The sequence below is a fragment of the Falco punctatus genome, assembly GCF_963210335.1.
Source record: "Falco punctatus genome assembly, chromosome: 6".
Taxonomy (NCBI): domain Eukaryota; kingdom Metazoa; phylum Chordata; class Aves; order Falconiformes; family Falconidae; genus Falco; species Falco punctatus.
Window position 1 is genome coordinate 33,084,287 of NC_137585.1, and position 27,050 is coordinate 33,111,336.

A 27,050-nucleotide genomic window follows, 5' to 3' on the forward strand; every position below is an offset into this window, starting at 1 on the left:
TTGTTTCTAAGAGGTAAGGAGGGATGAAGAAAAGCCGGAAGAAAGAAAATATTTTACTTCAAACCAGCAGATTTGGGTTCACCTCTGTAGTTACAGGACTTGGACTAAGTGAAAAGCTTCAAAACAAGATGAGTGAAGCCAGTATCAGCAAGGATTGGCACGGCTTGACAAAGTACATGGATTTTTCTATAGTAATGTGAACTTGGACATTACAAATACCATGTTAAAATCCCTTAACCTGGCTTCTCTCTTTAATAAGCAACAGAGTCTGATCTTTACTCAACTTCTGTGGTTGGAGTACCAAAACCTGCCAGTGGAAGTTAATCACGATTTGTAGCCTTCCATGTTTATCCCTAGCTTAGCAACTTCCTCTTTCAGCAGAGAAGGACAGGGTTTGCAAAAGCCGCTAAGAAGACAGAGGCTTCATTTAGATTTCAGCATTGGCTCAACCTTTCTTCAGTCCCCAGGGTGGAATAGTGGAGTCTCATTTCTGTGAAACTTCTAAAGGTAAATGGGTATACTTTTTCATGTAAAAAGAGGAGCATTTAGTTTCAGATGCTGGTTAAAATGGAAGATGACTGATGCTACTACATTCTGCTGTGTGAACAAGAAGTGAGGAAATCTATGTTATTTCAGGCCAAGGTACTTCTGTTACACTTTTGGGCTTAACGCAAAAGATGAAGGTTATTTCTGTCTCCATTTCCTGCATTAATGAACAATATGTGCCTTTCTCTTTAATGCTACTCTTCTTGCTTTGATGAGTAATACTGTTTCTCACTGAATAGAAGTCCACAAGAAAAAGTAAAAATACGTGTAACAGTACCATAACACACCTCTCAGCAGAAACTGAAGATCGTTGTGAGAAGCAACGCATGGCTGGATTTTGAAGTTTTAGAAGTACTGCACCTAAGATCAAATCCAGTATCTAGGGATGCCAGTGAAGCTGTTGCACTGGCTTCAAGGGCACTGTGGATCACATTGTGTTTACAGGAAAAGCAGAAAAGGGCTGGTTAGAAGCCTTATATATGAGATAATCATGACAGCAGAATAAACACACAGCTGATCTGCATTTAACAATATCCTAAACACTAAACCATGACACAGTTTCCAAAAAGACACAGGTCTTTTAGTCTCCAGCTTGCCCTGGAGTGAGGATGGGAGAGGGAAAGGCACAGGCTGCCAGCTGCTGAGTGTCCCATTACCAAGCTAAAGGGATCACAGCAATTATATCTGCATCACCAGCCCAGCAGGAGGGAAGAAGAGGACATCCTGGCTCATGCAGATTCCGCAGTAACCAGGCACCTCGCCAAGAAAAAATCAGGAAATATCAGTGATCAGGAAATACATTTCATTAGCAGAGAAAAGGCCAAGAGAAACAAAGTACACCACCAGTGGCTTTGGGTACAGGCAAAGCAGTATCTCAAAGCAAATATGTGTTGAATGTCAACATATACATCCCATATAGGTCCCTCTGCTTAGCAGAGGCTGAGTCTGGTATCTGGTAGGACTACTTCCCAGCTGGTGTGCTTCAGTAATGTCTTTTCCTTTATTTCAGGGTCATTTATCTAGATATTGCAAAGTAGAATAAGAAGAGTAAAAAATCCGTTAAAACCAAGAAAGCTGCGTCTTCTTTGAAACCGTTATTTAGTTAAATGGAATTGATATAAAATATTTCAAGATGAAACACACTAGTTGAAAAGAAAAAATCTGATACAAAGATACTCAGATGTTCAGTAGCAGTTTATACTTATCTGAATGACCCAGAGTGTATGAAGCTTAAATGGGAACAAGCAGGTGACATTTTCTTTAGTTTGGCTCCTACTGGGAAAAAGAAAAAAGGAGTGGTTGTACTCCTACACAGAAATCTCTTTCAAGTTGTTAGCCTCATGGTAAAGATTCAGCTGGAAGGAAAGTATGTGTCACAGGCAAAGCAGAAGATTATCAGTTACAGAAGTATATCCCTAGAACAGAATAGTGACCTGCTGACATCTACAACTAAATGTGCCTCAGCCACAGAAAATTTTACTCCAGACAAGATTTTAGCTATGTTAAATTTGCGTTTTAGCATGGTGCTAGAAGCCAACAGAGCACAGACTCAACAGATTAAACCTGGAATGCCTTCTGAAGGCAACACTACTAGCATACACACAGATGACATCTTTTACCTCTTCTGGTGTCTTCAATATGCAAAGCCTAAAAGATATGGATTGCTTCAAAGTGTTAATGAAACAAGTTCAGAAGCATAAACATCAACCAACATCCATTGTAAAAGATACAGAAGAGATTCTGTAAGATGAGAAATCTTTCTCAAGACATATGAAAAAGGGATGTCATCATTATTTGCCAACATGACTGAATCTCTGGCTGTAAGAATTAAGGGCATTAGTCACGATATTGTGAAGATTCCACTGAAACCTGCATTTCGTTAGACTCAGATGTTCTGCTGTACCATATGGCATCAGTGAATGCTCTTCCATTCTTCAGACTGGTCTTCTTCTGGGACAGAGACATTTTGGGATATGAGGTTTATAATACTGAAATCTGTATTGGTTCCTACGATAAGTTAAGAGAAAGCTATGTGGAGAGCTATCCTTCACAGGCATTTAGCAGTTACAGTTTGAAAGTTTGGGAAAGGCAGGGGGAGATACCTAACTCTTCCAGAGGGAGGCTTGAGAGTCCCTCACTTGGGTAACAAGGAAGGGTGACAGGGCCTTTGAAGAAGATCAATGAGCAGCCGAAGACACCAAAGTTTGCTAGTAGAAGTTGAGTGGCATGAAACTGGAAAAATATGAAGCTCTAGCTAAAGAAAAACCCAACTTCTTTCTGTTGTGAAGGTAGATCAAGCTATGAAAAGGATTTAAACACTGTGGTTTCCTGCAATAGTAGCAGAGTTAATGAGATGACCCAAAAGCTTCTTTCCAGTTCCCTAAGTGTCAGGACTCCAGTGTAATATATCTTTCTTGGTTTGAAGGGAACCTGGACTCAGATCTCAGAGAAAGTGATGACCAACACAAACCTCCTCCTCTCTCACTCTAAATATGAGGTGGACTTCCTTTGACTTCAACTTCTCTAACTAACTCAAAGCACATCTGTGTGTTGTATTTTTTTTTAAATGTTTATGTTATCTCATATAACTTATCTTCCACTGTGCACATCAAGAAAGGGAAAAAACCACACACGGCAGAGGTTGGTTATACCTTGTACTGTTAGAAAGCACTATACTGTAAATGGTGACAGTATATATAACTATGGAATAATATAGGTCAATATATGACAATTTTGATAAACTTGTTTAAAACAAAAAATGTTTTGGAAAATTCACAGTATTCATGTAAATTTGTATGTTTGGAAGTCAAGGTTGCTATTATCCTGGGTTTCAGAACACACAGCCCTTGAACTCTTGAGTTCTGTAGGTTCCTCACTTCAGAGGCAGGTACTGAAACAGCCAGAGAATTTCTCCCAAGGTCCAGAAATACTTAATCTTGTTTACTTCAAAGATTTTGAACATCTGAATTTTTACCAACTACAACTTTTCACAGTTTCTGCTACATGAAAAATGCTGACTCGTTAACATCTTAATGTGGAAGAATGCCACTTCAAAATACGGGTATTTCCCATCAAGTGGAAACTCAAGGTTTTAACTGCTCTATTTAGAAAACTGCAAATCTTCGTATATTAAATTATTTCCACTTATCTTAAGATCAGAACACTGACAAAGTACACTATACAGAAAGAGCACACATTTATTTTCCTAAATTGCTTTCCTCAAAAGTGAATGAGAAGAGATTCTGGCCAAGATTTTCAAGCATGGATGCTTAAATATAGGCTCTTAGGCCTAAATATAGGAGCTTAAATGCATGCTCTCATTTTCAGAATTGCTGAGGTCCTACAAAGTTGGTAGAATGAAAAGAAGTCAGTAATTTTAAAAGTCAGGCTACGAATTTAGGAGCCTATTCTGCGGTACCAATTTCTATATATTTTTTTAATCATGATGTCTTATTTTTGCATTTCAAAACTTCGTATTCTTCATCAGAGTTTTGATCTGCTTGCTCAAGCATTTCTGGCCTATTCTTTCTGAATAGCCGCTGCCAGAGTTAAATACAAAAATCTACAATTGAAAAAGGGAGTAGTGAACCAAGACTCACTCTTCCGTTCTGTACTATTCCATAGCTCAATTGTTAGCTATTCAAAAAGCAGCTGCTTGGTTGCAGTTCTCTCTCTGCAACAGAGGAATTTTATTTTCTAAGAATATAAAAAGGTCAGTGGCCCAGGGGGTTTATTTCTAAAACCTATACTTTATTAAGGGAAGCACAACAAGGTAATACCTTTTGTATCTGTAAAAAATGGTTACAAGGACTTCAAACAGAAATTATAAAAGGCAGCTTGGGAATTTTTATTTTTTTTTTCATAATGCCCGTATGACAATCCCTCTCTCACACCAGGACAATTTTAATGAGAAAATCATTAAGATTTTTCATATCCCTTCACATCCTGTATTGATTAAAATGCTCCCCAAACTGTTGGAGAGATCTTGAAGATGCACGAGCTGCTCGTTCATGGATATTCTTTTGTTTTAACTTATAGAAGCGCTCTGGGAAATAATAAAAGATATCATGGGCATATATATTTTTTTAAAACATTGTTTTCTCCATTATGCCTCCATTGTCAGGACAGCTAGAAAATATAAAAAGCAGTGTGCATTATTGATACATCTATATGGGTCAGAGAAATCAGTTCATGCTTTATAGTTTTTGCCAGAGGAATCTCCCAGAAAATAGATTGACATGATCGAAAAGTTGGAAACCATAACAAAGGTTTTGAATTCTCAAATGAACTCCATTAAGGCAAAGTGGTCTCCATGGAATAAAGCCATTAGATTACATAAGCTTTAATTATCAGCCAGGGTTGACTAGTGACTCTAAATTGGAAATTACACGTCATCTTTTTTCATTTAATTTAGATTTTCATTTGGTTTGCCTTATTCCATTTGTCCTAAGGAAAAAAAAAAGTTTATTATTCATACAACAATCTATAACACAGGTTCATATCCTAATCTTAAAAATGCTTAGACATATGCTTAACTTTCAGGCTGTAAGCAGCCTTCTTAAAGCGAAGAGCCTACTTCATATTAGAAAGCATTTGTTCAGTTGACTGGTTTTGTTTGTACTACAAGATCCCACCACCACTGCTATGCCACTATTGCTGCAGGACAGATGGAGCATACAGCTAAAGAAGTAATCATGATGACTTCCCAAAGTGGGACTAACATAGCAGGCAAAAAACAAAGAGCAAGCCAGTGTTAGGTGGCACAAAAAAAAAAGTCAGTTTTTCACAGATTCTCAGGTTGACTTTGCTGCCAGCAACACATTATCATTGTGTAATTTTGGCCTTTCTCTGTTCCCAAATGAAACGTGGTGTTTAGCATGCCTTTGGAAAAGATAGAGAGTACATTAAAAATAATTTTCACTCTTACTCAAGTCTAGACTTACCTAAGCAGAGACAGAAATGATCTTTGCAATATGAAACGTAAGTTGTAGGCTGTTTCGGTGGCACTCTAAGCTTTAGTATTTTCACAAACTGAGTACAACATTGAAAATGACCAATGTAACTTGGACCAGTAGTTGCAAAAGTTTCAAGGAGAGTTATTAGCTACAGGACACTGCTTCAGTTTTGAAAAAGAAATGCAGATGCTTTCTGCATATTACTGTATGCATTGTTTGCAAAAGCACTTCCATTTCATTCTGCCCATTTGATGCAGTATCTTTAATTTTTAGTGTTTAGTCTTTGCTCTGGAAAAAACTAAAGTTAAATTGCACTTAGGACACAGTGATATGAGCTTGGCTGTGTTACACTGGCACAGAGAGAATTTTTTTACACCCCTGCAACAGATTTTAAAAATCTGTCATAATTAGGAAGTAGATGCCCAAGAGAGGAAAGCAGGAAAGTTGCAGACTAGGACTAAGTACTCATTCTGCAAGCCTCCCTCTGTGCAGCACTGCCAATGCATATTTATCAGACTCTGCTAACTCTGCACTATCCCAGCTCTGCTGAGTCTCCTCCTGAGAACAGACTGTCAGCTATGTCAAACTGGGTGTTAAAAGCTGCTGGGATTTTTTGGCGTGAGCATACGTTTTCTAAAGACAAAACTGGAATCAAGCTCCTTTTCCCCTGGGAATAAAACACATTTCTGAACTATGGTGTTCTTACAAGGAATCAACCACAACACCCCTTTACTCTCCTCTTCCCACTCTCAGGAACCTGAAGACAGGTATTGTTTCTCAAATGGTTTGAACAAGAAGCTTGCCTGAGTCTCACAATATATATAGCACGACTAGAATCAGAAACTTGTTTTTTTAGACCTGGCAAGAGCTGAAGTATTCAATATGCAGGATCTGCTGCACATTTATGCGAGAGAGAAGAGACAGCACACTGCATCTATAGAAACTCCTGTAGTTTTTATTCTTAATGACCCAGCATCCCTGCTGTTTTGTGTCTCTCTATCTAGCACTCTAGCTCAAAGTGGGGGTATAACAAATATGTTAATGCATGGAAGGAAGATGATTAGACTGACATAGCCTCCTTTTCTCAGAAATTTTCTGTTAGAGAAGTAGGGATTCCTTACAGAAGTAGGGAATTTAGATGCCTCTTTTTGTATCAAAATGTACAGGTAAAACATGCTTTAATTACTAAACTAGATGGAAATGCCAGTAAGAGCGCATGACATCTCCATGAATTCCAGACAGATTTCACTGAAATCAGTGCTCTTACAACAAACACCAAGTGAACTGCAGCAGGAATAGGCAAGGATATTCAAGTGTGGTTAGTCTGAGAGGCTGTTTAACCAGTAGGTTGTACTCGAGGTGTTGGCAGGGCAGGATTGAGGTGCCCAAGGAGAACCCACAATGTGCCTGGCTACATAGTAACAGATGTGACTTCTACACAAGCCTCTTCAAGTATACAATACACTTTCCTACACTCTTGTTACAGGCAAATTCTGCACCTTCTATATCAGGTTTGGTTGAACATTGATCATTAGAAACTTCAAAAATAGAAAAAGAAACATTCCTTGACAATACGTTTGGAGGCATGTTTGCTCTGCTTTTGCAAAACTATATTTGAGACTGAATGTGGTGATCCTATAAATGAAGGACAAGTAGCGTAACTCTAGAGATTAGGATAGAACAAGCAAAATCCTCCACTGGAAACCTAGAGTCCTTTGAAATGTCTCTTTGGCTTGGCTTATTGGACAATGCCAGCTAGGATGCATTCCCTGGCGCATATTTAGGAGTTAGAAGAAGAGACATCTCCATGCCTGTTTTCACTGATGATCCTCAAGTCAGATGGTGAACGTGCTACTGATGTCATGAAGCATCTACTATCTGAACCAATCACCTCCAACTCTCCTAACTCAATCCTCCTAATGCATATCATGACTTGTCTCCATCCTTCATTCCTACAATTGAAAACATCCTAGCAAATAAAAGAAGCCTTCTTTCCAACCATAATTTTTGAAGTGCATACTAGTCTCCAAGATAACATTGTCTGCACATGGCAACCAGAGCAAGGAATCTTGGCTCTAAATAAATTTTCAGCCAAGTTTGTTTGTTTATTGCTTATTCTCCAGCCCTCTTCACAACTGCACTCCAAAGATAAAGATCCAAGAAAAGAGTGTTCCTGAGGCATGGCCCTCTGCACATGTAGCCATAGCATCAAGAGATGCTTAAGAAGCCTGTATTTTCTAGAAGGAAGAAATGTCTGTAAGAAGCTCTGTCTCTTCTTTGGGAACATCTTCCCTTTCTAGTGAACAATCTAATGCTTAGTGAGAAAAGCTAGTTCTAGGCAGGAAGGGACTTAGATTGGTCTTTTAAGTATGTTTTCAGCAAACAGGTGAGATAGGTTATCTTGAATGTAACTAACTGTACTAAGGTTTCATTAGCTATACCGGACTTAACCTTGATCACCTCTGCTGAGCTAGGCAAATCCTTTGAGATGAGCAGTACTGCTAGCCAAACAGCAAATATGTTCTTGCCAAGGGCAGAATCCACCAGTGTTAGAAATACCAGTGTTGATTGCCTTTGTTTTCCCCTTAGTGTTCGGTTTCTGCTATTATATGGCAAATTGTTTATAAGTTTGCTCATTGTTCAGATGAGTGGCTTATGTAAAACAGAGACATTTCCTTTAAGTAGCAACAAAAAAAGACTCTTTAAAGCTTTGAGCTGTGAGATTTCTTTTATTTACAGAATATTTGGAAACACACAGATTGGAGTCTTCCCAAAATGGATGCAAGTACTAGGAGAGAAAAATGGTGATAAGCTAACCACTAGGATAACTCGTCACCATAAAAATGCGTATTTGCAAGAAATCCCTTAGAAACAACAATCAAAATGCCCCACATCCTTGCAACATAAAGCCAGTTTACACTGAATAATTCAGAAGTCTAATTGGAAATAGATATAGTTTTAAAATTTAACAAGATTTTAACATTCAGAAAAAAATTCTGCACAGAGCATGATACAGGTTTTTACAGTTGCTTTGCTTTTGTTATGTTTATTTTAGCATTGTTTTTCTGCTCCTAGCCCTCATCATAACATGAACATGCTACTTCTGGAAAGACTTACAAAGGCTATGTGTTGACAGTGAAAGTTGCTCTCATATTTTGGAGAATTTCCCCTCTCCACCTGCACTCTAGCCAACCTCTTAATACTTACTGAGTCTTTTTCCACATTTTACAAGGTAAGCATTTACATTCCTCTATGAGGAAAATATACCAAAAATGGGTAAGAGTTAACATTGTGTACTAAAACCATTATAAGGGAGTGATTACTAGGACTGTTTCAGCAGAGGACTGGAGGTAAACATAAGGAGCAAGGAGAGGGACTGGAATGCGTCACTCCAGCTAGAAGTAAGAAGATACTAGCCCATGAGACGAATAAGAGTCATCTTCCCTGGTATAAAGTTATCATTCAATGTAAAGCAGCATATTGAAACTACCTCCTTAGTAAAATTCTTTATACTCTATGCATGTTTTATTAGTCTGTTATTCCTGTTTGAGTCGAACAGTCTGATCATTTCCTTATTTCAATCCAGTTTCTGCAACACTGTTGCCAAATAACTCTTGAGGGACTATACTGAACTGGACAAAGGATATACACATACACCCACACATAGTTTAATACCACTTCTCTTTTTCTGGAGCTGCTGTTTATTAAGGGAATTGGTTATTCTGTCTTCATTGTACATTTTGCCTTTCAATTTTGGGATCTAACTGTGCTCCATGTGCTAAAACCAGGTTGCAGACTTCTGACAGGGTCTAAGTAGCCCATCCAAAGCCAGAAAAAATAATCTGACTTTAATGAAATAATAGTGCCTATAGTAACAGGTTTACTTCAAAAATAAATGCCTAAATGGGAAGCTGGGATAGTCAAGTAACCAATGGGTATTTATGTGTATGACTTTCAAATTAGCATCTACACCTGTGCCATAAACTGATATGAGAAATAGGCTAAATGAATCCAGCGCTGTTACTACTATTATTATCATTTTACAACATTCAGGAGCATGCAGATGCTTCACAGTACAGATAGATACTGCCCCTATTCCCACAGTGCAACAGGGGTAGCCAGTGGATCTCTGATCCCTCTAATTCACTGTAGAAATCTTTACAAAAGTGAATCTATTTCTGGTGGACATACATTTTATCCTTCCTCCCTCCCAAAGCAAAAGCAACCAGGGAATAGATTGTGACCTTCTTTTAAAGTAGGAGGATAAATGTAAAAAGAGCTTGCTTAGACATAACCAGATATGCAAGAAAAGAAAGCTACCTTTACCTGTGAAATAAGACAGACTTGACAAGTGTGACAACATCCCGACTGGCATTGTACCCTGCACAAACAATGGCAACGTGGATGGTCTGCGGGAGAAAAGGAACAAAAAGAACAAAAATTAAAGCCTGCTCCTGTGTTCTATCATTCGTTACGGACAGCACATACATGACAGTACTATTATTTAGTGTGGCAATTAGAGTGGGCGTTTTGCAGCTGTTTGCAGCCCACTTGAGGCAGTTTGTTAAAAACATCTTAATTGAGTTATAACACCATCATCATTCCAAAGTCATTACTATCCCCAAATTACATCAGATGTCTGAATTGCATTTATTAGCTAAGAGCATATGTGTGCGCGTATGTACACACACACAGGTAGCAGCACACAAAATTCTGAGTATGCAAACATGCAGACACTTTAGCCTTCTGAAGTTTAAAATTACATCTGATAATTAGAAGCTGATATGCTCTTAGAAATTTTGCATTATTTCTGTCTTAGGGACAGCTACTAAGCAGAAAGTGAGCAAGCTCTGACAGATGAGTATGAGTGGGACAGTTTGCAGGGGCTGAGTGCATCCCAGTGACAAGATAGGACATGAGCTTTGAAGGCAGGTGGTCACTTCCCTGCCTGTGACTACTAGTATGGGCTGTACTGGGCAGCCTTAATGTGAAGTTAAATATAAACTGCCAGACACCTTCTCCCCACCCCAGCACCTTGCTAAATTATCACTTATTCTGCACCTTCTCACCTCCCTTTTATACGAGGCGGAGGTTTACTCATCTCTTCAAGAGGAAAGGGAAAATTGAAAAGGCGCTACTCGTCATTATTATTAAGGTACTAAGTAGTAATTTGAAAAATGCTGTTAAGTTACTCTTCTCTGGTTTTAAAAGTAGGCATTGCTATTCCCTGGGGACAAAAGAAAATTAATCTCAGCAAGTTTTGACTCCAGCTTCTGTATTTTTGGTTTCTTAGTGGTCACAGAAATGAGGAGAGCTCACCATGCTGGCAGCACAAAGCTGCGATTGGGGACGCAGCTGTGAAACTGAAGGGAAGCCTCATTTGGCTTCCATTTGAAGTTTGGTTAACTGGTTTCTCACACACAGAGCTCTCGTTTTCCACAGAAAGCCCACTACGCAGAGAACAAATGAGGAGTCCTGCCTCCTCATTTAGTCATAGATTCCCAAAGCCTGGCTTGTAGCAGAAGCAGATTTACAATAGAGGTGGCATGTGTTGGGGCACGTCTAAAAAGACCATAGCTCCATCCATTAACATCGCCCGGTAGAGTGCACAATTTGAATCCCATAATTGTCAAGTGGCTGTGCCATTGTGCAACTCCCACATGAACACTGCAGCTGCCTCCAGCCCCAGTGTGCTTCACAAGCTGAGGCATGTTGAAGATCTGAGGTTTTAACAGGACTTGAATTTATAAGGCAACTGTCTGTCCAGAGAGGTGTGAGAAAGAAAAGTATTGGAGCCCATTTTGGCATCAGCTCTGAAAGGTATTCAGCACTTTAAATTTATGTTAAAGTCAATGGGAGTTGAGCGTGCTCAGCACTTCGCAAAAATTGATTGTGTTACCCTCTTGTGATAACAACAGGGGAGAACAGAGACTGCTTATTAATGACTTTTATTGCAGCAGTGGTTTGTATCATACTTAAGGGCACGGGTTCCTCTGGATGCACAGATTCCTGACACTGCACACACTGCTTCCTCTCTGGTTGCCACCTGGTCTTTCTCAGCCTTTTGGAAGACCTAAGATCCTTCCCTTCAATGCCAATTAGAATCAAATTAACTGAGAATAGTTTCATGCCTGCTTTAAACACTTTACCTGAAGACACTGGACCAGACACATTTTGTGGGTTTTGACAGAATAGGACTGTCATATCACTGTCAACATCATTTTATATTACCTTGACTTGTCAGGAAAGCTCTCCTCACAGGCACTCTCTCCACCTTACAACTATCCTCAAAATCAGGGTTTATTCTGTCAAGGACTTGCTCACATCTGTTCTCCTCTTCCTAAATCAGTTTGTTTCAAAATGAAAAGCATGCTTTTCTGTCTTCTAGCAGGTGCTGTTGTCCTGCATGCTCATGGAGCCAGGGCACTGTGAGAAGACAACGCTTGCTGCTCTTCCAAATGTCCTTCTCCAGTTCAGAGACACAAGCATCTACATACCTTCTGCTCAGCCCCTCTGTGTTGTTTGACACTATGTATCACTTCTATTCCTGCTGCCATCAGCTATAGATGGAGCAATAATCCTCAAAGAGGACAGAAACCTAGTCCTTTTTTTCCCCCAAGTTTTTGGCTGCAGTCGCTCCTCTCCTTGATTCACTTTCCTCTCCCTCATTGATGAACTGTTAAACAAAATCAGTGGGAAAACAGATAAGTCAATATGAGGTCATCAACCTGAATTGTGTGCAGATGTTTGCATTCTAATGAAAAAGTTTTATTTCCAGTTTTCTCCATGCTTGTTCCAAGTACACGTTTGGATAGAGAGCAGCTGACTGTAGCCAAATCCTGGCAAGACAGGGCAATAGCAGCTGGAGGAAGGGAGAACTTCAAAGAACTTGCATCCTCCTGAGTGTACTACTGTAAGCACCAGCTCCCAAATTATGAAATTGGTCAGCAGCATCACAGCTCTCAAACTCGTCATTTTCCATCTGCAGATGGCTTGAAGACTGTGCCACCGTTCCAGCAGAACTGGCCACTGTGATCCACACAACCTCTGGACTCGATGGCTGCAACTAATACCTAGGAGCGAAGCCACAGAAGCAAAGAATGTTCCAACTTCCACAACATGCAGCAGCCCGTCTGCTTGTTTCAGTATGCCACTCCAAACAACTCACACCAAGGCTCTGCATGCTACACTTGCACCCAGCTGTTGACAATCCATGATAATTCTAGTTGTCAAATGCTAGCCTGGATATTCAGAAGTCACTGTGGGACTAAACTCAGCTCCTTGAAAGCATTCATCCTCCTGCAATGCTCTTTTTAAATTGAATGACAGACACGCTCTTCCTACAGGCTGGAGATCAGGGACAGAAAGAGAACTATTTTTGATTTTAAATACTTTAAGGGAGCACTCAGGCCCAGGTACTTCAAGGCCTTTTAAGGAAATTAAGCTTCTTTAGGAGAGGGAGTTTAAATAACACCATGCTAACGTAGTTCACAAACCATTACTTTAGCCACTACAAACCAGGGAAAACTGCTTCTGAAAGCAGTATTTCATATAAGTTCATTCTGGGTTAATATTAATGGGACAAAATTATCCAAAACCACATGAAGAACTGGGCCTTAGATCCCATGCTAATGAGGAGTACAAGGTGCCTAGATAAACAGATGTTATTTTTTTTCCTCCTCAGGCTACTTTTTGAAATGGTGAAATAATGAGCTTAACAAACCCTAGTTAGTTCTTATAGCTAAAAATAGTCTTTGGTAAAGCATTTCATACTTTAATAATTTTCCAGTAGTACTAGCAGGCCTTCCATTGCAGTCATAAATCATTGTTGAATGTGATTAAGAGATATTAAAGCCACGTTACAAAAATATAAATATGCTACAAATGGTTCCCAGAGGAGTTAACATCTGCTTTTTCTGTGTTACAGTGCTTAAATTGGTAGGGGCCTGTTCTTTGTGGCTCTGGAGCACTACACATTTAACCCTATTGAGCAACACCACTGAGAATAGTAACAACACAAATACGCTTGTAAAAATGCTTTAAAATGTTAAGTATTCTGCTAACCTACTAAATGCTATACTGCTAATTAACCATTTTCTGATCTATAATATATTTAAAAATATTTATAAATGCACACATTATTCAAACTAAATACCCAGTTTATGGAGGCACAAGCTGGAAAGATATTGGTATAACACCGTAAGAAATAGTCATGTAATTCTGTTACCTTCCATTGGCATTATGCTCTCCTGAAGCCTGCTATTTGTGCCTATGCCTGTGTAGGACTAGTATCACTTATACTTCCAAGACTTGTGTTAAAATTGCCTCCTACTGGGAAGGCATAACAGGGATCTGCTCCCTCCAGGGGGAAGCCCCTTGGCTGGAACCCTGATTTTTTTCTTGTAATATAATGCTAATCCATTTTATAATATCAGGAGAGCTCTCGTGTGATGCAACAGAGTAGGAAGCAGCGTCTGGAATGCAACAAACTCACTACTGTTTGATATAGATCACAATTATTATCACACAGATTATGCTTTATCAGAGATTTAATGTTCCTTCATTGTAGCTTCATTTTCAAATGTCTTAATCATTACTGAAGACCATCCCAAATTAGATTCTGAAATGTTACCTTCAGTAAATCTCAAGGAACTGACACAATGAAATAAACAACCTGTTCCTAGCTCTCTTTGTCTCTCTCAGAGCCCCAGTCTTCTTCTCAGGACCCTTGTCTTTTTCTAACCAAGTTGCTCGCTCTTACTGTGAAATACTCCAGGGTCAGAGGTTATAGAAGATTTAGTTTACACCTCAAAACACTGAAACAGAGCGTAAATGGAGTCAAGATACCACTCACACAGACATGGAACCAGAATCTACAGTAACAGGATAAACGATGAGACCCCCAGCAAATCTGATAATAAGGAAGTTTAATTTTAACTTCCATTGCTGTTACTGAATTACTGAGCAAATTCCTTAAGAAAAAGAAGAAAAAGCTATTCCATTATCAAAATAGTGTGTGGTGAGATAGGGGGATGGCAGATAAATTGAGGTTTCATATTTTATACAACTACTGCCTCCAGCACAATGCTAAACCCCACTGAGCAAGTAAATTTATTGGCAAAACACATTATAAACTGAAAGGCCACTTAAACTATTCCTCCTTTAAGCTGCTACTTCTGTGTCCCAAATCGGTTGGTACATTGAACAACCAAGAACTCAGATTCAGCTCATCACTCCTTGGCATGATAAGGGAGAAGTGAATTTTTTTTATTGATGGCCTGAACCTTCCCTTATTAAAAGAAATGCCAAAATGCTCACAAGGAGGAAAATCAGATGGTTATTATTATGAGGAGGGAAAATGAAAAACAGACTCCTCTTTTTAACTCTCCTTAATGTTGGTTTTTCCATACTGACGGACAAAGATGTCCAACTAGAAAGCTATTGCTCATTTTTAAATTATGTTTGATATCTGCCCATTAAACAGACTTTATCTGAAGAGATAATTAGGACTTCTTTTTCTCTCCCATTTATTTTCTTTCAACTTTTAACTTCCCATAGCAGAAGGTAAGATAAAAGGTGACATGGTATTACCCTCTTTGTACAAATAACTGGAGGAAGTTATTTTTGATATCTTCACCAGCTGGCACAAGAACTTTATGCAAGACTTTCTGTTTTGGATGCATCCATATTCAGAACTGTCATCATTCAGACATCTGACAACTAAACAGCTGGATGACATCCACAAAGCTACTGGTATAAAATGGGGAATAGCAAATCAAAACAACCCCCCAAAAACCTTCTTAGAAACGTATCACCTGTTCCCTGCAGTTAACCACACCTCTTGTGCACAGCCCACACAAAGCAGGTGGTTCCACAGCAGCACATAGATATGCTCCGGAAAGCCACTCAAAAGCACAGGCTGGCTCTGTAAGCCACAATTTAATTAATGGTAAACCCTGAACTCTCCTAGTACAGTTGCACAAACAAAGGAACAAAGCTTTTCAAAGCACTGTGGTGCTTTCATTTAATTTAGAAACACATGGGGTCAGTTTGCCATGGGTCTTTCTCAGCACAGCTGTACTGAAGTCAGCTTGGAACAGGGCTTTGATTTTTGCAGCAGGTTTGGGGACATGAGACTGAAAAAGACAAAAAACTCTCATAATTTAATAACTCAAAAGATATTCAGATGATTAAATGTTTTAATTTTTTTTTTAAAAGAGTAATTAAAAATTATCTAAAAAGTTGCACCCAGTAGTCCTTTAAGAGCATGGTTTCTGAGCACAAAATTTCAGGGGAAAGGAGACAGGGATCCACAATGTCCTTAAAGGATCAAATCTATCAAGCTTTGTTTCTGTTCCTTTTTTTTATTTACCTCACATTTTTCCACTGCTGGTTGCTGTCCACACTCGGAGCTGTTCCCCGCCACAATGCCAGCCCGCAGGCTCTCACTGTCACCTGTCCCTTCTTCCATGGAGTATGTTTTGGAGTGATTGCTGCGGTGGTGCGAGGGGCTGCGACTCTGGGCCAGGCTGAGCTGCTTGCGAAGCATGCGGTTCTCCTCTTCCACCTCCCGCATGCGGACTTCCAAGCTCTCGCGCTCCCGCTGGCTTGACGCCGTGTACCGAGGACTGTGGGGCTGGGATTCAAGTGGAGACAGTGACACTGGCTTCCCATCTGCAAAAGAGAGAAACAAAATACTTCTGTCAGAATATACTTGAAGTTGCATTTTCCTTTACTTGTGAAGGAAGTGTGTGTTTACTTGTGAAGGAATTGTGAAGAAGGGATGTGTTTCAAATACAGCCACGTTTTATGCAGACTTGGCTCTTTAAGGTAATGTTTAAATGCATGGTAACCCTGGACAAATGCTAGAGTTCTGTGAGCTATGGGTCCTACTAGTTTTAAAACCACACTAAAAGATGTGTTTCTTCTGTTCTGGACAGGGCTTCCTGCCAGTCACTTATCTGGAAAGACAGTCAAGAACAGAAGGATTTAATTCACAGACAATTAATATACAGTCAAATATATTTGATAAATGTATGCAAGACAAAATGATTTTGCTATTCCCCATTTCCTCCACAGTCAAGCTACAGTGTTGTGGTTACCATTTTGTGCCAAACAGTAGCCCCAGCTGATTCACATGTGAGAAGCAGATATTTTTATTCAGCAACAGAGTTTTACAGGCTTGCTGAGAAATAAAGAGTTCAGAAGAACCAAACATTCAATACACGTATGGACCAAACATTCAATACACAAATTCTGGTTAAGTATGTTGGCTGAAAAAGACAACTAGGGAATTTTGGAAAAAGCAAAATGGTTCAATTCAACACCTTTAACTGAAAATTTGTATTCCAGAAATAGGGAACACTTAATTTTCACATTTTCAAAAGGTATCTTCTTTGTTCAAAACAGTAATAAAAATGAGCTAAAGTGTAAAAAAGATAAATTATCCTGAAACCAAAGTCCATAAACAAAGACAATTGCAACACATTCCACCATCAGATTCCCAGTACATTATTGCTACCAAATTTTAAGAAAGCAAACAGGGAGGCAGCTGCTGTGTTTTCAAAGAAGACATATTTCCACATAAATTTATTAAAGCTATATATATTCACATAGAGTGCAAATGCTTGAAAGGTGGTTAAAAAACCCTCAAAATAAACTGCTGTTCAAAAATGTTAATTCAAAATCAAATTGGAACAAAGCAAAAGACTGAGAGTTACCCACAGTGTCATAATTAGCAAGACATTCCTTCACAGTGAAGATATGCAAGCATCTTATACTAAGGTACTTCTCTGAAATAACATTCTACGTGCATGCATTAAAAGAAATGTTTGCTATTTAGTAATTTTTCCAATGCAGAGAGCCCCTTTGGCTTTATCAAACAAACACCTGCTTGAGTGGTTTATAAAATGGAAACAACACAGTTAATGTTTAGTTTTTCTCCTTAACAAGTACATTTCTCACCCTCAGACTCAAAACTACCTCCTTGCCAGAAAGACCTGCTCATTGCTTGCTCTCTTCCATTGCTTCATATTTACACAAATGGTGAGCAGTCCTCTAAACTGAGTTCACAATAAAACAGCTATGGAAATTGAAACCTCAATTTTAATTTCTGTTGTTGAGTTATACAGGTATGTGCATTTCCCGTTACCTATATAAAAAGCTATGCCAGTTTTAATATACCATTTGGATAGAATACCTTGCAATTGCCTGCAGATTTTCTCCTTCAAAAATGTCCTAATTGATTATTCTTACCATTAGCAAAGCTTATAGACAAATCTGAGCTTGAAAAATGTCCCAAGAAAGATATTTAATTTTGGTCACTTCCATTTTGGAACTTGACAACTCAAGAAAATAGTTATTAAAAACTGAATGACAGATTTGCAAAGCCTGAAAATCATGGGTGTAACAACAAAGAAATGTCATTATTAAGGACAAAGCCATGCTACAATTAGAAGTACAATAAAATACTGAGTTATCTTTCTCCATCCAGCTTGGAAGGCATGTAACTGGAATTGTGTTATTTCTCAGCTGCTGATAACCAAGCTAGGAAGACAACTCATTTGGATGTGATGATACGGCATTCCTATTACTGGACAGCAAGAGCGTGTTGTGTGGACACTGTTAGACAAAAAGAAAAACAGCAGCCCTACTCACCCACACAACCAACCTGTGTTATCATCAGACATACAATTACAATGCAAATCTAGCCAAGACTTCACTGGCAGTCCTAACTCCCTACTTGGTGAATATCCAGCACGACACAGATGTTACTTATCTCTTCCTACTCTTGTCCTTAGATTCTGCTACCTTCTCAAATAATTACCAGAAAAGGTAGTAAGGTATGGAAGTAAATCTCAGAACATTCATCAAAATATGGAAAAAAATTAGACATGTTTTCAGGTATTCTATGGACATAAATCAATAGGCCATGAATGTTGCTTTGCCAAAACTAAAAATTAAAAAAAAAAAAGGATACCATTTTGTACATCTGAACAATTGTAGCTATATTCATGACAACAGTTGAACTGTTTCTACACAATATTTAGAAGAAACAGCGCACTCCGAGAAAGGGACTGAAAGAAAATACCACCTCAGTGCCTCAGACTGGAAGCAGCAGCAACTAATGAGAGCAGCTCAGTGTTTATGCAGCCTTAGCTTTAAATGCCATTGAACTCCACTAGTGTCTTCTCAGTAGTACACATTCCCGCTGCTATGTAAAAGGCAGTAAGGAAATCATGTCAGGAATTACACAACTAGGCAGCTTCTTGACCTGAAATATATATTAGCTGAATGTAGTGGTTTACTATAAAAATTATCCATGTTTTGTTGCAAAGTGCTAAGTCCATGATGTTTTCTGGGATCACCTCCTCAGGGTTCAGGGTACAGCTGGACAAGTTACATTTTGTTACTAACATTGCTGAATATTCTCAGGTGTATCTTGATGTGTTTGGTATACTCATAACACCCCAACTCCCTGCTGCAAATGATAATGTGACATTTCCAGGACCCATTTGAAATAAAAGTATAAAATCAAAAGTGAACTGAGTTTGATCTTAAGACTCAAAAATCAAGAAATTGTTGTCATAAATGTTGAGGCGGTCTAGCTCATAATTTTTGCACTTCTGAGTTTGGCAAGGCTGGTCGCAAGGTACTATTTGATTTAGTCCTACTACCAGACTAGACATGTAAAGGTATTTTTACTTCAGTGAACATAAGACATGGCAAAACGCCTCTTGGGAGCTACTGCCTAGCAGGTAAACACCCACACGTGCTACCCTGATCTGCTTCCTATCAGTTTTCAAGGCAACGCAAGGACTATGTGTTTCACTTCATCTTTGAAAACAGGAGTAAGTGGACTAATGTAAGGGACTACTAACATTTGATTGACTGTGTGCTGCTTGGTAGAAGAGTTAAACTGATTGCCCTGCACTTGAGCTTTATAGTTTTAAGTAACTGGTAGAGTGCTCTGGGCTGATGTCTAGGCACTTTTTATATAATCTAAATCAAAATAAAATAACATAACATAATGAGGTTTGTGTGACTTTGGGACAAAAGATCTCCCAGGGAACACTGCAAGGAACATTGCTGTCCTCTGAAGCAAGTAGTACACTTTTGAATAGTGCAATAAATAATAATAAAGCTATTAATTTTTATTCTTCATTTGGGGTTATTGCTCTATTTTTGGGCCTTGGCAATCTCAGATTTTATTTTTTTTCCTCTCGGTCTCAAGGCTTTTACTTCAGGTTTTTTGTACTAATACAACTGTACCAAAGAAATAAAAATGACCTACAAAATTCCACTGTCCACAAAACAAAACTGGAACAGAAACCTGAGTTATTATTTCATGGTTGACAGAAGTCAATGACTTATCATCACAGTAGGTCCAACAAATCAGAAAATTTGACATGATGCAAATTATGAATTCTCTGGATTATTGAATGCTTCTGCATATGTGGAGTCACCTGTATTTAAGGCAAGAGATTACATTAAACCTTACTTAAGTAGCACCTTAAGACACTGGAAGAAACAAAGCCTATAGAAAGCAATCCAGCATGGTGTATTTGAAAGGAGAGGGACTGAAGCAGAGGAATTTTCTTACATAAGAAACATGAAGGATAAGCATTAACACCAAGTTCCTCATTTTGTAGTTATCAGACTTGGAGAGGTGATAGTCCTGAAAAGGACCCAGCAACTTGGAAGCTCGCTAGGGAAAGAGCCATATAGAAAACAAAGTTTAGCCAAAGATTAACTGCAGGGCTGGATAAGGGAGAAAGAAGCAGAGTTGAAGGAGAGAAAAATTCACTCCAATTCGAAGGAGAAGACAAGTTCAAAAGACGGAATCCTGAGTTTCTGAGAAAATCCTGGTCTGAACTCAAGTGCTTAAAATTTTGTTAGGAAGTAACTGAGGCAGGCAACTTTGTATAGCGTGTTGGGGGATTTTTTCCCCCCTCAATTTTTAATATTTCTTTTTTGCTCTCTTACATGCAAACTGTGGGGTTTGGCATCTTTACAAGGTCTAGAGGTTTCTACGTGTTTAAATATTATTTATCCCTTGCCTAATAGCATGTAATGCCTTTATAATGAATTAACTGATGACAGTAAACTCTAGGCTGCCTCTGAGATAAGAGGAAGTTATGTTGCTCAGAGATAATGTTTCAGTCTGACAGACTACAGATATAAGAAAACACCACTCCTCCATTTCACATTTCTTCACATTTGGAAATTCACATTATCACTACACCCTTTGAGGACTAGGAGTATAACAATTTGAACCAAAAGCCAACATTCTGCAGAAAGACTTGGGATAGCAGGCAACCACCCTCATGAATTTCCCCCTGTTAAGGCCATGAGGAAAATAATTTGAAGTTCATTCCACAATTATTTTTTTCTCCATAAAGACCACTGTAGAGAACTCCATGGACCCTAAGGGAAAAGAAAATTAAGACTGCAGTCAGGACTACTGAGACATAAAAGCTCTGTGTAAGCAGATAAACTATCCCTTTTCTTTTGGAGCTGTAGCACAGCTTTAATCATCTAACACCTTAGTACTCTATGCGCTTCTGCTCAGCTGGATGCTCTGGTAGGTATTGGTTACATGGGCAGCTATGAAAGAAGTCCTTTTTGTTAACAGTGTGGTACTTTAAGATACATGCTTCCATGAGTAGGTGCTAAGGCATCCCAAGGTGCCTATTCTCACACTCACCAAGGCATTCTTTTCTCCAACGTCTTTTTGTGAATCACTGCAGCGTCATCTCAGCTGGAAGTAGAAAACCTTGCCAAAATAGCCATCTTAACAGTGGAATACAGTCTAAGCAATTTACTCTAGATCCATGAACACAGAACTTCTTCATTCTAACGTGACATGAGGCCATTACGAGCTTATGCTTCCCTATTTCAGTGCTAGAAAGTTGTGCCATTGAAAGATGTCACAGTAAGAACACTGAAAGCTGATGTGCACTAGAGAGAAACAGCCCAAGAAATGGCAACCAAGCCTTTCCATACTGCCCAAACAAGTTTCCTCAGCTATTACAGAAAAGCTGCTCCCACCAGTATGAAGCACAAACCATCCTTGGGATTTGGCATGGACAACATATGTGCTAAATTACATGTTCATTGGTAAGGAGAGACTGTTTCCACATGAGATGCCCATCAACCATCAGCCTTGGACTTAGGCAACAGTAATTGCACTTAAGCACTTCAGCATGTCCTTTAAGTGCTAAATCTGGGTTCAATTCCACTGCTGTTAATTGTACATAATCACATGCTAACATGTTTTATTGAACCCAAACCTGAACCATTCAATTCCACTGCAGGCCAGCCTTACTTAAAGCACCACATTATTGGCTGCTACTCATGTACACAGAGATGCCCTCCCACTGTCCTTTCCTTTAAAAAAAATAGCCCCCTACAATCAGAGGATTCAGAAATTAAACATATACAAAAACCCCTACACTCACAGAACATCATGTTTGCAAACTGTATCAGGTCTCAGTGGCAATGTTTTGGCAGCAGGGGTCTACAGGGGTGGCTTCTGTGACAAGCTGCTAGAACCTTCCCCCATGTCCGATGGAGCCAGTGCCAGCCGGCTCCAAGACAGACCTGCCACTGGCCAAGGCTGAGCCAATCTGCAATGGTGGTAGCGCCTCTCGGATAATGTATTTAAGGAGGGGGAAAAACCCAACTGCACAACAGCAGCAGAAGTGGGGCGTGAGAATATGTGAGAGAAACAGCCCTGCAGACAGCAGGGTCACTGCAGAAGGAGGCAGGAGGTGCTGCAGGTGCTGGAGCAGAGATGCCCCTGCAGCCTGTGGTGAAGCCCACGGTGAGGCAGGCTGTGCCCCTGCAGCCCATGGAGGTCCACGGTGGGGCAGATACCCACCTGCAGCCCATGGAGGGCCCCACGCCAGAGCAGGTGGATGCCCAAAGGAGGCTGTGACCCCGTGAGAAGCCCATGCTGGTGCTGGCTCCTGAGAGGACATGTGGCCCCGTGGAAAGAGGAGCCCAGGCAGGAGCAGGTTTGCTGGCAGGAATTGTGACCCCACAGGGGACCCATGCTGGAGCAGTGTGTGAAAAACTGTAGCCTGTGAGAAGTACCCACTCTGAAGAAGCTTGTGGAAGACTGTCTCCTATGGGAGGGACCCCACGCTGGAACAGGGGAACAGTGTGAGGAGACAGGAGCTGCAGAGACAAGGTGTGATGAAGTCACCGCAACCCCCATTCTCCATCCCCTGAGCTGCTCTGGGGAAAGGAGGTAGAGAAATCAGGAGCGAAGCTGAGCCCTGGAAGAAGGGAGGGATGGAGGGAAGGTGTTTTTTTAAGATTTGGTTTTGTTTCTGATTACCCTACTCTGATTTGATTGGTAATAAATTAAACTAATTTTTCCGAAGGTCAGTCTGGTTTGCCCGTGGCAGTAACTGCTGAGTGATCTCCCTGTCCTTATCTCAACCCACAAGCCTTTTGTTATATTTTCCGTTCCCTATCCAGTAGAGGAGGGGAGTGATAGAGCAGCTTTGGTGGGCACCTGGCGTACAGCCAGGGTCAACCCACCACAAAATTCAAACACTCTGAAGTTTGGAAATGTGAGTAACGGTCTCCTGTCCAGTCTTTGCTGTCATTCCCTTGTGCCCGATGACAGGATCATTAATCGCATGATCACCACTTTATTTCTGAAGAACCTCAGCATCACTGCATGCACAGGATTGATGGTGCTTACAGCTGTTCAGTAACTTGTTTCAGCTCATCATTCAGTTTGTGACCACATGTACCCTGCTCTGAAATAAGACTTATTTATTCCCTCATTGGCCTACTGTGCTAATCAACAGAATACTTCAATGCAGCACAGGGATCAGTGAGTTACTTTTCAAAGTTATTTGAAGGAAAGGTGGTACTATCCCAGTACTTATTTACAGGCAGGGCACAGAAATTTGGAGTAATTAATGCCACAACAAAATACCAGTTTTGGATGCACAATTAAGATGGTTCCGATGTAATTTTTCGAACAAATAAGCACCTTTTCTTCACTTCATTTATTCGGAGGATAGACCTCATCACTTGCATATGCAACAATACATGCCCAACACTTCTGTAATGCAAGAGTCTGGAAGCTGGAAACCCAGAAAATAGGCTAAAAAAAATAGTTAGCAGTCACTTGGAATAGCTTTGTTTTATGAACACATGTAATGAACTCAGTGGTAGAGGCAGAAACCATTTTCCAGGGCAGACTCAACTTCATAAACCACAAAGCTGTCCCCTTTCTTTCTATGCTCACCTGTCTCGGCCCATGACACACCTTCCAGACTCTCTACATAATTAGAGTGGTCCAAGAACCACTCACCACATTGCTACATTTGCTCTGCACACAAAAGATGCTCTCAGAAAGAGCAATTGTACCGTCAATGGTGGCATCACATTGTGTAGCTGCAGAATGCTGTTCATGTGTTGGTTGAGTGAATGTAATTATGGTACTTCTAACAGGAGTAATAGGGATGGTAAACAGTAAAAGATAAGTAAAGAAAAGGCATGTAGCAACAGAATGCAAGAAGAAAGATGGAAAGAAAATCTAAACATATCATACATTCTTCTTGAAAATGGACATGGCTTTTTTTAATAGCTTGCTTTTTCAAATGAAATATTAGCTTATTAGCTAATGTTATGAATGTTAGCTTATCAGAAAATTTAAAGCAGGAGCCCATGTGTCTTAGAATGGTTTGCTCATTCCTTGTTTAGAATACAATGACATTTTTTCTTTGTTGTTCTTTTTCTTCTGTTGTCTTCTCATTCTTCCTTTTCCTGCTTTGCATTGCCTTGGCAAAATATATGCCTCTCCAAGAAAAGAACTAAAAATAACTTTTTCCCCCTTTCAATTGGGAGTGGAGATGTAAGAAAATAATGCCTTATCAGAGTAAGCACTGAGTGAAAGTAAGATTTTATCAGGGACTTGGCTTGACGAAGATAACATGTTATCAAGAGGGGAACTTGGCAAAGATAACGCGTTATCAATATCAGGAGCAAAGCTTGGGGAAAATCATGTTTTAATACCTATTAGATTCTAAATAAGCCATCTGTGCTCTTGATGTATTGTTATTTTCTCCAAGTCCCATTCCTGTAAAGATGCTGATTTTTTGGCAAACTACTTCTGTAGCAGTTGGGGAAAGGGGGAGAAAGAGGGGAAAAGGAACATCTTTCTCCACAAAGCTAGAGGGATATTCTCTTTCTTTTTAGAAGTTGTGCATGCAAGTAAAGACTGCCAATGTGACAGCTTGGAAGGCTCAAATGTTCAGAGACCAAACAGGTATCGCAGGGAAAACTCCTGCAATAATACTCTGCACGTATACTACAGAGAATCCCGTAACAGAAGAAGGTCAGTACTCCTTCTGTCCTTGACCACCCTATCCAGGCTCAGAGGTGCTGCCTACAGCATTTTTGGCAGAAGCATGTCTCTACAGAGCCATCACTTAGCAATGACCTTTTGTGATAAACAACCACATCAGAACTAGCAGTGGTCACTTGGGGGCACAAATAAATGACCCCTTTTAGATCAGTAGCAGGCATTATCACCATTCAGCTAGAGGTCACCATTCCCACAGCTTAGCTGACCCAAGGGGTCACACAACATTTCTTACCTCCGGCAGTGCAAAACATCAGACTCGGTTTAAGTGGTCAGTGGAGCTGGTTTGAGCTAGCCTGACTGCCTCTGCCCTGAAGCATTCCCCTCTACCACCTCCGCTACGGGGGCAGAGACAAGGCACTGTCTAGTGGGTGTCTGTGCCCTGAATCTTAAGCGTTCTGCAACTCAATTATAAATCTTCAGAGTTACAATCCGGATGAATTTAAATAAATTGTGGCACCTCCTGGAAAATGAGAAATCCATTTCATAGTAGGATGGACTACTAACTGCCTTAAATGGCAGAATGTGGGTGAATGCCACTGGTTATTCATAGGAATAGGAAAGTAGGGAATAATTAGAAGGGAAACTGTATGAGGGACTGTAGGAGTGTGATGTGAATAATAAAGCACATTTAGGAAAAGGCATATGAATGATATCTGCAGGGTAAGTATTTGTAGCCAGCTGAATTTCCCTGGTGTACAGTAGGAGTGGGAGGGAAGACAATGGGATCTATTAATCAGAAGATCTCCTATGGAGGAGCTGCATCTCTTTTTTCATTAACCATTTAGATATCTTATGCCCAGAGTTTTCTCTGTGTTTCAGGTGTGAGCTTGGTGTTAAGGTAACTTCTGAGGCTCTGATAGAGCAGAACACACCATCAACAGCAGGCAGCCATTACAGCTCTCCAAGGTAAAGCATGTGCCCAAATGCATCCCTGCAGCTATACGCAGAACTGTGACTGTCATTCATAGCAGAGGGATGTAAAAGACCGAAACTCTTCCATGTTTGCTCCTGCTCAGAAAAACACTGTGTAAGAGACAGGAAGGGAAAAAGTCTAAAATACAGCATTTTATAGAGTTTTAAAGAGTACATAAAGTACAAGAAATAAATATCTATAAGCTTACAAAAGATTATAAAAATACCTATAGGTTTCTACAATTGCCACAGTAACCACAAGCATGAGAGAAGTACACTCAATCAAAGCCTAGTAGTAGTTAATTCAGATTCTGTTGCTGATGATTAGCCTCAGCTGCTCATCCATAGAGACTCCAGCTGATAATTATTAAGTTAAACTTCTGAGCAGTATTTGCATATGTAAAGCATGCTTTCCCTGCTGAAGCAACAATGGATGCTATAATGCATTTCCTGATTGTACAGCACTTGGATTTGGGGAACCTGGGCAAGGGAGTCTGCTTTGCATATCCCTCCTTACCCTCATCAGACCAGCCATTCAGAAGAAATGCACTTACACATAGTGACATCAACAAGCTAGAGCAAAAAACCAGTCCTAACCTTGCATAACAGGAAAAATGCAAATGTTTGTTTCAACCAGAATATCTCTAATAAGAGTAAGAGAGAGTTCTGTATATTCCTGGAAACATTTACCTAAGCTTCCTTACAAACTGAAAATTGTGTAACAACTGCTCTGTGACAAGACAGCCTGGTCACCTTAAAAGGCATGCAGAAACTCCAGTGGACAGATTCAGCCTATTAATTTCTAGTGACATCCAGGTGTTGCCCCTGCCTCTGAAGCAGTATTATCGTTATGTGGTTCTCTGTTTAGCCTTTCCTCATCTCACTTTCTCCAGATCAGAGGTTCATTTCCTGAATGTGACCCTTGGTCATTAGTCATAGCCATGCCCCCCCTGTAGTATCAAGAATAAAGATAAACATACACAATGTGTAGATTACATTTATGTGTGGAATTCTCCATGTTTTAGCAATTATATGACAGACAAGGCATGCCCAGATCTGCTTAATACCAGAGGAGTTCATAGGCACTTTAGGGATAGGGAAATGTGGAGAAGCATTAGGAAGACCTTTATGGAATCCATAACACAACTACTTGCTCCCATGTAGCTACCACAAGACTTTGGTTTAAGAGCCCATCATAGGCTTACTATTAACAGACCTGAATCAGACAGCAATGAAAAGTACAG

General features: G+C 39.9%; 1 protein-coding gene across 5 annotated transcripts in view; it reads right to left on the reverse strand.

Moving 5' to 3' along the window:
* LARGE1 (LARGE xylosyl- and glucuronyltransferase 1) overlaps positions 1–27,050 on the reverse strand; it is a 287,229-nt gene that overhangs the window by 126,555 nt on the left and 133,624 nt on the right. For all 5 annotated transcript variants that reach the window (XR_013929088.1, XM_080393311.1, XM_080393308.1 and 2 more), the window contains 2 exons: positions 15,874–16,175; positions 9,828–9,910 (listed from right to left, as the gene is read on the reverse strand). Coding sequence is in view for 4 of the 5 variants with exons in the window: in XM_080393311.1 (XP_080249437.1) it covers positions 9,828–9,910; positions 15,874–16,175 (385 nt within the window). In the remaining variant the exon portion in view is untranslated. The remainder of the gene's footprint in view (positions 1–9,827; positions 9,911–15,873; positions 16,176–27,050) is intronic.